Source organism: Podarcis bocagei (genome assembly GCF_964188305.1).
Source record: "Podarcis bocagei genome assembly, chromosome: 2".
In the NCBI taxonomy this organism is placed as follows: domain Eukaryota; kingdom Metazoa; phylum Chordata; class Lepidosauria; order Squamata; family Lacertidae; genus Podarcis; species Podarcis bocagei.
Window position 1 is genome coordinate 17,868,577 of NC_138126.1, and position 10,125 is coordinate 17,878,701.

At 46.3% G+C, this 10,125-nt stretch overlaps 1 protein-coding gene across 1 annotated transcript in view; it reads left to right on the forward strand.

Annotated features, from left to right (window-relative positions):
• LOC308580483 (vomeronasal type-2 receptor 26-like) overlaps positions 1–5,352 on the forward strand; it is a 29,271-nt gene extending 23,919 nt beyond the window's left edge. Inside the window, exons 2-5 of the mRNA XM_081182190.1 lie at positions 748–1,548; positions 3,183–3,413; positions 3,578–3,704; positions 4,262–5,352. Of these exons, the coding sequence (XP_081038316.1) occupies positions 748–1,548; positions 3,183–3,413; positions 3,578–3,704; positions 4,262–5,154 (2,052 nt within the window). The 3' untranslated portion in view covers positions 5,155–5,352. The remainder of the gene's footprint in view (positions 1–747; positions 1,549–3,182; positions 3,414–3,577; positions 3,705–4,261) is intronic.
• The last annotated feature ends 4,773 nt before the right edge of the window (positions 5,353–10,125 follow it).

Here is a 10,125-nt window from a genome sequence, read left to right on the forward strand (position 1 = left end):
GTATCGTATCGTATCGTATCGTATCGTAAATGTGTCTTCCTCTTAGCTCGTTTCTCCCTGTGGTCCTGGGTTCACAATTCTTCAAAGTCCATGACACCTTTGGTAGAGGCAATTCTCCAGTGGGAACGTTCGCAGGCCAGTGTTCCCCAATTTTCTGTGCTCATACTGCATTTTTAAAGATTTGCCTTTAGAGTGTCTTTAAATCTCTTTTGTTGTCCACTGGTATTTCACTTTCCATTCTTAAGCTGAAAATAGAGTAGTTGCTTTGGAAGACGATAATAAGGCATCCAAACAACATGACCAGTCCATCAAAGTTGATGTTGAAGAATCCTTGCTTTGACACTGGTGAACTTTGCTTCTTCTTGTACACTAACATTGGTTTGCCTATCTTCCCAAGTGATGTATAAAAATTTTCAGAGACATCGTTGATGGAATCTTTTGAGGAGCTGGAGATAGCGTTTATAAGTGGTCCATATTTCACAAATGTACAGTAAAGTTGGTAGTACAATAGCTTTGTAAACAAGCATTTTGGTTTCCCCGCAAATGTCCTGGTCCTCAAACACTCTGCACTTCAATCGGGAGAAAGCCGCACTTACAGAGCTCAGGTGATGCTAGATTTCGGCATCAGTGTCAGGCCTAATCAATCATAATGGTGAATATGTTCCCAGTTATTCGTTTAGGTTAATACATATTTGCACTTGGTCCTGAATACAATTGAAAAAACCGAACTCTTCCTTTTTTTCCTAGGTCAGTTATGGTTTTGCTAGTCGTGCATCAACTGATAAATCTCAGTTCCCTTTCTCCTATCGGATGGTCCCAAAACAAGAAGCTCCTCACCTGGCTGTGGTCAAATTGCTCCTGCATTTCAAATGGACGTGGATCGGTCTCATTGCACCAGACAATGATGATGGAGAAAGGTTCATGAGGACCTTCACAGCTGCGGTCACAAAGAATGATATTTGTGTGGCCTTCTCAGAAAGTATCAAAGAATCTGAGGCTTATAATTCAAAGCACCTGAATTCATTTCTCATGCAGAGACAAGTCAATGTCGTTGTCTACCATGCAGATTTTCGATCCACCATAGGTCTCTTTGTGCTTATGACAACCATGGAAAAGACCCTTAAAATAACAGTGGGCAAAGTTTGGGTCACAACAGCTTTGCAGGATCTCAGTATGAGTTTGGCATCTAACATGGATCCTCAGGGTGTCCCTGCTTCTTTGTCCTTCTTAGTCCAGACAAAGAGAAGGACAAGATATGAAACATTTGATCCATATGCTCTTGAAATCCGCCAGTTTATAAAGACAGCATTTAAGTGTTCTTTTTCAAAGAATTCTGCCAGAGTCCAGAAAAGATGTCGAGAGAATGCAAAACTGGGGACCTTGTCACGAGAATTTACTGAGAGAACGCTGTCTCAAGACAGCTACAGTATTTACAACACTCTCCAGGCCATGGCAAGTGTCTTGAGTGCTGTATACTTATCCAAACCAAGCCAGAGGGCCATGGCGGGAAGCGGCAAGATGGACCTTCAAAGACTACAGCCGTGGCAGGTATGGTGATTTCTCTGGCACATTCTCACCATTGAACCGTCAGTCAAAAATTAGATTCTAATTTGAGGACCTATTCAGGGGGGGGGGGTTGGTGGGGATGTTTTGAACCCACAATTGAGGCAAACCCATTTTGGTAAGTTCCCAGTGTCTCACCCTTGTAAGTGGTCATTTAATTGGACGTAACCAATTTAAAATTGAGAGATGAACACTGCCCAGGCGCCTGGCACCATCTCCTTTTAACCTAACAGGAGATACTTTATTAACTTACCGTGACACCTTGTATTTGGGGCAAGAGTCTAGGGGGTCAGAGAGCAGCAGGAGGAGGAGGTGGAGGGGCACCCAAATACCACAGGGTGGCTCGCTACATTTTGAAGTGAAATGATTCTCATATTCCCTTGGCACACCTGTGTGTGTCTCCTAAGACCTCGAAATCCGGAGTCCCCTGATTTGGATTGTTCTTCCATTCTGGAATGGGACGACACACCCTGATCCTAGTAGAACATCATAGCCACACGGGCTGCCATTCCTGATTCAGTCTCAGTCTCAGTCTTAGTCTCAGTCAGTTTTATTGCACATAGCCAAAGGCTGCCGCAATGTACACATAATTATTTGACAATTAAAAGAAAATATATGGAATTGGTAAAAAAAAGACTTAACACATTTATATTATTAAAACATTACGTACTCTAAACAAAGCTATAAAAGTACCCCAATGTACAAATAAAAACATTAAACAACAAAATTCATAAGCTAAACTCATCACATGGTCACTAATGTTAAAAACAATATCAATTAATACAGTGTGCAATTTATACTCAGAGTTTGGTGACAAAGATAGAGCATAGCCTGAGGTAGATAGATAGGATCAAATAAATTCATCTCCTTTACAGTTAATGGCTACCTTGGCTATATAATTTGCTCTAATTTTCCTAGCAGCAGTTGCAAAAAGTGCTACCCGCCAGGTCACATACTTATCTGTGTCTGCAAGGAGATATAACATCATATCAAGGGGGTTCTGGCCAGGGGAGCCTGTCATTATAGGCACCAAAAATCTTTTTCTTGCATCATTATATAACGGACAGTGCAAGATATAATGCATAAGGTCCTCTACTTCAGAACATCCCCTAATGCAAACACGTTCGTTTTTTGGTATGCCTCTATGTCTCCCATCTCTATAAGCAGAGCTTATTGTATTTAGTCGTGGCTCTGTAAAAGCTTTTCGAAGCTGTGCAAAAGTCAATTCATTAAAATAAGATATGTGTTCATTGACCTCTCTAAGTTTAAAATACAATGGGGTGCATGTAGATGTGCACATAGAGTTTAGATCGTTTTTAGTTGCCACTGCGCTTATGGTTCGTTTAAAAATATTTTTCTGTGAATATAAGGGGAGTTCTTTAATCTCAGTCACTGAGAGGTCATATTTGCCCATCAGTTGCGATCAGCCTCTTAATCTGATTCTAATTTTAACATGCAATATATTAACATCTCTAGCTCTGCTATTTCCAAATCAAAGTCCCATCTGAGTCTCTGGGACGGCACCTTGGGAGATGAGAGTTCTTAGTGGGCAAGACTCATGTATGCTACTTTGTTCCTCGTTTGCTAATTGTGGGTGTGTTTTTCTTGACCCTTTTTAGCTGCACGCTTTCCTAAGAAACCTCCACCTTTACAACTTTTCCATGGACGGAGCTTACTGGGATGAGAATGGGGAGCTGGCAGCTGACTTTGACATTGTCAACTGGGTGGCGTTTCCCAATAATTCCCTTGTTGGGTTGAAAGTTGGGAGTGTAGAGAGATCAGCATCTGAAGAGAAAATCAAGTTTGCCATTGACAGAAATGTCATTGTGTGGCCCAGATGGTTCAAACAGGTGGGTCAAATAATTAATCACATCTTATTCTTACACCTGCATATCTTATGCTGCAGTCCAAACCCCATTGTCTGATTGTACGATGCAATCCTAGCTGCACTCTATGGCTCCTATCCACAAAGTCCTAACATCTTCTGCTTGATGCTTTTTCTCATTTTGGCTAGAACGTGCCTCTTTCAAGGTGTACCGAAAACTGTCATCCAGGATATGCCAAGGCCATTAAGGAGGGAGAACCAATCTGCTGCTATGCTTGTGTTGAATGCATGGAAGGAACAATCTCCATTCAGGAAGGTAAATGTCCCTGAAAGGATATTTAAGAAGTTGCCTTTTCATAGTAGAAAATCACCTTCAATTCCAGGTATTGGTACCTATCTAGGGGGGTCTTGCCCCATTAAAGGAGCTCAATGGGATATGCTGGCCCATAATACTTTTATTCTGGCCCCTAACTATAGCCCATGATTGCTTCAAGGCAAACCCACAACGCAAAATAAAGTAATCAGATAAGAATCACAAAATAATATACAGTCATACCTCGGGATAAATACACTTCAGGTTGAGTGCTTTCGGGTTGTGCTCAGCGGCGACCTGGAAGTAATGGAGCAGGTTACTACTGGGTTTCGCTGCTCGTGCAGGCGCAGATGGTCAAAATGACGTCACGTGCATGTGTGGAAGCAGCAAAACACGAACCGCTGTGTCGTCTTACATTCTGTTCGGGATGCGAAAGGGGCTCCGGAACGGATCCCGTTCGCATCACGAGGTACCACTGTAGTTGGTAAGTAGTAGACTATGGAATGTCATGGCTATAATATTTATATTTGCAACACTGAAGTCCCTCTTGTGTTTTTCAGATGCAAAGCATTGCAACAAATGTCCAGATGATCAGAATTCCAATCTACACAGAGATCAGTGTGTCCCCAAGATTATACATTTCTTGTCTTATGAAGAACCTCTGGGGATCATCCTAGCTTCTTTCGCCCTGTTTTTGTCCCTGACTGCTGGTTTTCTTTTGGGAATCTTCATTAAATACTTTGACACACCAATAGTCAAGGCCAACAACCGGGACTTCACCTACTTGCTCCTTGTCTCCCTCCTGCTCTCCTTCTTGTCCTCCTTCTTATTCATCGGTCGGCCCCAGAGGTGGACCTGCCTTCTCCGACAAACTGCCTTCAGCATCATCTTCTCCGTGGCCGTGTCTTCCCTGTTGGCAAAGACCATCACGGTGGTGGTGGCGTTTATGGCCACAAAGCCAGGGAGCCAGATGAGGAAATGGCTGGGCAAGAGCTTGGCCAACTGCCTGGTCTTGTCTTTCTCCAGTGTCCAAGGGGGCATCTGCATGGTCTGGCTGGGAATGTCTCCCCCCTTCCCAGACTCCGACATGCACTCCCAGCCTGGGCAGATCATTCTGCAATGTAACGAAGGCTCTGTTGCCATGTTTTATTCTGCCCTTGGCTACATGGGCTTTCTGGCGGCCGTCTGCTTCACGGTGGCTTTCCTAGCCAGGAAGCTGCCTGGGGCCTTCAACGAAGCCCAGCTGATCACCTTCAGCATGCTGGTGTTTTGCAGTGTTTGGGTGTCCTTTGTGCCAGCCTACCTGAGCACCAAGGGGAAATATATGGTAGCCGTGCAGGTCTTCTCTATCTTGGCCTCCAGTTCGGGGTTACTGGGTTGCATCTTCATCCCCAAGTGCTACATTATTGTCCTAAGGCCAGATCTGAATAAAAAGCAGCATCTGATGGTGTAACATAAAAACCAGTACTTTTTTGGCATAGCATTGCATTATTAAAACCCATGAATGTGAATTGATTGTTCATTTCCCGATATGCCAATCTAATATTCTGTGTCCAGGGTGACTGTCTACCAGCTCCATCTGGTACACTGGCTGACACCCAACCTGCCTGCGCACCGTCTCACCAGAGTGGTACATGCGTTGGTTATCTCCTGTAGGGCCTTGAAAATGACTCGGAAACTACAACTAATCCAGAATGCGGCTAGACTGATCCAGCTAGACTGATGACTATGAGCGGCTGCCAAGAGCACATTACTGACACACAGTGTAAATTTTAAAAAAATTACTGAGTTAAAATAAACTTGTTTTCAAATAACAGCATAATGAACAGAAGATTCAACTATCTTCAGAGCAGACACAGAGTTACTGAGTCACACAGAGTCTCCCTTGAGCACAGGCTTCACAGAACACACACACTGATTGACTCACAGACACTGAGTCTGCCTGCAAGCAGATACAATGCTTATACAGTACAGAGAGTAAGTCATCCTCAAGAAGAGTCACCGTGGTTCAGCATGCTAAATGATTCTGCAGCTTTTCAGCATTTCACAACATTTCTCAACTCCTTTACTGTTTCTGCTCTCAAATACCTTTGTCACATGACCATTACACCAGTTCCAAAAGACCTACATTGGCTTCCAGTACGTTTCCGTGTACAATTCAAAGCGTTGGTGCTGACCTTTAACGCCTTAAATGGCCTTGGCCCACACTGCATGACTGTGGAACGCTCTCCTGTCAGATGCTAACGAGATGAGTATTTATATAACATTTAATGAACATCTGAAGGCAGCCCTGTATAGGGAAGCTTTTTATGGCCCTTAAATTGCAATGCCAAGTATTATTTCCTTTTCTACAAAATCATTTAAAGTGTAGCAAAATTAACATTTGAGGCTGAAGGAAATCTCCATGTGGCGGTGAGAAAACAAAAGGTGTTTATTGCTAGCAATAAAGGCTCAGTAGGATCACTCTCTGGGATGCGGGTGGGACTGTGGGTTAAACCACTGAGCCTAGGACTTGCCAATCAGGAGGTCGGCGGTTCGAATCCCCGCGACGGGGTGAGCTCCCGTTGCTCAGTCCCTGCTCCTGCCAACCTAGCAGTTCGAAAGCATGTTAAAGTGCAAGTAGATAAATAGGTACTGCTCCGGTGGGAAGGTAAACGGCGTTTCTGTGTGCTGCTCTGGTTCGCCAGAAGTGGCTTAGTCATGCTGGCCACATGACCCGGAAGCTGTACACCGGCTCCCTCGGCCAATAAAGCGAGATGAGTGCCGCAACCCCAGAGTTGGGCACGACTGGACCTAATGGTCAGGGGTCCCTTTACCTTTACCTTTAGGATCACTCTCTAAAAGCTGAGCAAGCCCAAAAGGGTGGGGTCTGCTACTATACATAGCTGTTATCTGTTAAAGCAATACATATGCATAAACTTCCTCCAATCTAAAGTTACAACACAATACTAATTGTACCATGTATGGTCTTTCCTTCATTACCTATTCATTAGGCAAGGAAACAAAGGACTCTCTCTCTAAGAAGCCCCCGCTACACATGGTCTCTTTGCATTCCTTTCCCTAAATAGGTTTATCTTGAGGGTGTTTGCACATTTGAAGGTACATCTCAGAACAGCAAGGCACTTCTCCTTTCAAATGTAGACCCTTAGGAATGTTGTTGTCAGGTGTGCGTGCAGGAGCCAGGCCCTGTGACCAACAGGACTCTGCAGGACTGGGGCCTTCCTAAGTTTGTTCTGAAGAGGCAAGGCGCGGCCGCACAGGTGAGGCCAATTGGTAACTCACAGCACCTGGTGGCAAGAGCCGGAAAGGGATATAAGGTCAGCATTTTCCCTTCGGCTCTTTGCCACAGCAACATGTTCCTGCCTTGCTGCATTTGGTTCCTTGACCCTAGACTTCATGACTCCTTGCTTCTTGATCCTCGGACCCTTGACTTTGTAACTCCTTGCTTCCTGACCCTTGGACCCTTGGCTTCCTGGCTTCTGGCCTCCTGTTCCTGCTCCCACCCCGCCATCTCGCCCCTGGTCCTGACGTCCCTAGCTGGGACTTTGATTGCCCATGAACCGGACCATGACAGTTGTTTACAACCTTGGGACTAAAGCTGCTCCTAGCACAAGATAAGGCACACGGCCTCTAGCCTGGCTAGTTAGCTGAGCTTATAGGTCTCTACGTGCATCAAAAGTAACAGGACTAGGAAAGTTGATCTGGGATTCTAGAAAGATATAGACAACTTTGGGCTAAAGAAACCAATGCTTTGGATCCATACCAGGCAGATTGATATGTTCATAAACTTATGCGACTGTTTTTCTGCTGGAGCTTTGAAGGAATTTTCTCCCTTCCAACCTCAGAGGTTTGGGCCATGAAACGGGACAGTGCATGAACCCCCATTGGGAAGGCTTTTCCCGCATAGCAGGGAGTTGAACCAGATTCCCTTGGGGTCCCTTCAAACTCTATGATTCTATGGCAATTTCTCCTGATACACACCTGCACATGGAGCCGCAGGGAGAATCAAGGATGCTGATGTGTACTCTGTCCCTAATCATTATCAAAACCATTCTAATTATTATTAATTATTATTTTGAAAAGCTCTGGGGAGTGTTCCGAAGACTGGTTTTGAAACTAGTAACAAAAATGCCAGAAGCGAGAACAACATGTAATAAGCTTGCATACCCGCTGTGAAAAGGTTGGTGCATAAATATCTCCTGGGCCATCGAGAGCCTGGTCTCAGATTCAGGGCAGGCAGGGACCACGCGGAGGTGAGGTTTAATATTAGCCCCTTAAGAGCTCTTCAGCAGTGGAACAGATTCCCACGAGAGGTGGTGGCCTCTCCTTCTTTGGAGGCTTTTAAACAGAGGTTGGATGGCCCTCTGTCGTGGATGCTTTAGGTGTGATTCCTGCATTGCAGGGGGCTGGGCTAGATGACTCTAGGGTCCCTTCCAACTCTCCAAGAGTCTGATTCTGTGATTCTGAAGCCGCAGCTGGACTCCCATCTGGATTAAGATCTGCAGCTGAGAGCAGCCAGGGCAGAAAAGAATGCAGCAGCAGCAGCAGACAGTGAAACGATGGCACTCCTCTCCCTAATTCTTTTGCTGCTGTTGTTGCTGCCCCATTCGTCCTGTGCAACGCTGAAGGGGAAATGCCAATTCAGTGTGATAAGTGATCGAAAAGATGCAATTAATTATTATAAGCCGGGAGGCCACCGCATAACTGGTATCTTATCTACAGGCACTTTTATACCCCAGTTGCATGATTTCTTCGCGCCTCCTTCTAACGCTTTGGAAATGTACGTTATTCTGTAGATACAAATTTACTACTGCTTCTCTCAACTGAGATTTCATCCTCTCCCATTTTTCTGGTGTCTTTCCAAATACACCGTAGCTCAAACTTGTCCTTGCTTGGCACCAGGGAAATCATATTTCCTGGGTGCACAGAGGAATGTAGTACACAGCCAGGCATCTCTCATGTCGCAGCCTAGCCAGGAAACACCAGCCACTGCTTCCCCACGGTTTGTAGTGTAGCTGCCCAATGGGCTACTCAGTGTGGCTGGATGTGCTCTAAGGCAGTGTTTTTCAACCACTGTTCCGCGGCACACTAGTGTGCCGCGAGATGTTGCATGGTGTGCCGCGGGAAAAATTAAAAAATTCAAAAGATTTTTTTTTTTAAAAAAAGTCAAATTTTCGATTGGGGCGCCGTCCCCAGAGGGAGGCGGGCGAGTCGGGCGGCGAGAGGCGGGGCGGCGGCGGCGAGGAGAGGCCGCCCAGCGCGGGGCTCTCGCCGTCTGCCTGCCTGGCTGCCTGCGAGCTCGGCGGGCAGCGCCTCCTTCCGCAGCGCCCGCCTCGCGGCTCTCATTCCCTGCCCCTGCCAAAGCTCACCCAGCCAAGCCGCGCTCTCCTTCCTGCCTCGCTTTGCTGCCTCCTCCCCCCCACCCCCAAAGCTTGGAGGTTCCCCGGCACCGACCCGCAGGTTTGACCCCCTTCTCACACCTGTTCGCGCTCCTTGCACGGAATGGGGCGGATGGGGAGGAACGGGGCTCGCCGCTGCCTCCGCTCGCCCTCCCCCCCTCCGCCGGCGGTCCCGCGATTCTTGGCTTTTTGGCGGTTGGCACAGAAGGAAGGCAAGGGGGAGGGAAAAAATTGAAACTTACACTTTCGTGCGTCCCTCCCGGCGTGACGCTGCGCGCTGACGTCACGGGGCTGTAATGGTGGTGTGCCTCGAGATTTTTTTCATGAAACAAGTGTGCCTTTGCCCAAAAAAGGTTGGGAAACACTGCTCTAAGGTGCTGCTGCTGCTGTTTAGAAAATGCCACTGGCTCCAATGTGATATTAAACATTGTCCTCTGCTTTTTAAAAGAGGGAATGTATGGTGAATTCACAACTCAAGAATTAATTGTATTGTATCGTAAAGGTAAAAGTACCCCTGACAATTAAGTCCAGTCGCGAACGACTCTAGGGTTGCGGCACTCATCTCGCTTTAAAGGCTGAGGGAGTCAGAGTTTGTCCACTTCCGCAGACAGTATTTCTGGGTCATGTGGCCAGCATGACTAAGCCGCTTCTGGCGAAACCAGAGCAGCACACGGAAACGCCGTTTACCTTCCCGCCAGAGTGGTATCTATTTATCTACTTGCACTTTGATGTGCTTTTGAACTGCTAGGTTGGCAGGAGCTGGGACCGAGCAACGGGAGCTCACCCTGTTGCAGGGATTCGAACCACCAACCTTTTGATTGGCAAGCCCAAGCGGCACAGTGGTTTAACCCACAGTGTCACCCGCGTCCCTAATTGTATTGTAGAAACAGCAAAACAAAAACAAAAACCCTTGAGTGATTTGGAATAGTGGAGTTAGCAGTGTTAGCAACAGTGTTAGAAAATGAGATATGAAAGCTAGGGGAAATGGCACCTTAAACCTAGGTTATGGGTGCAACAACAGAATG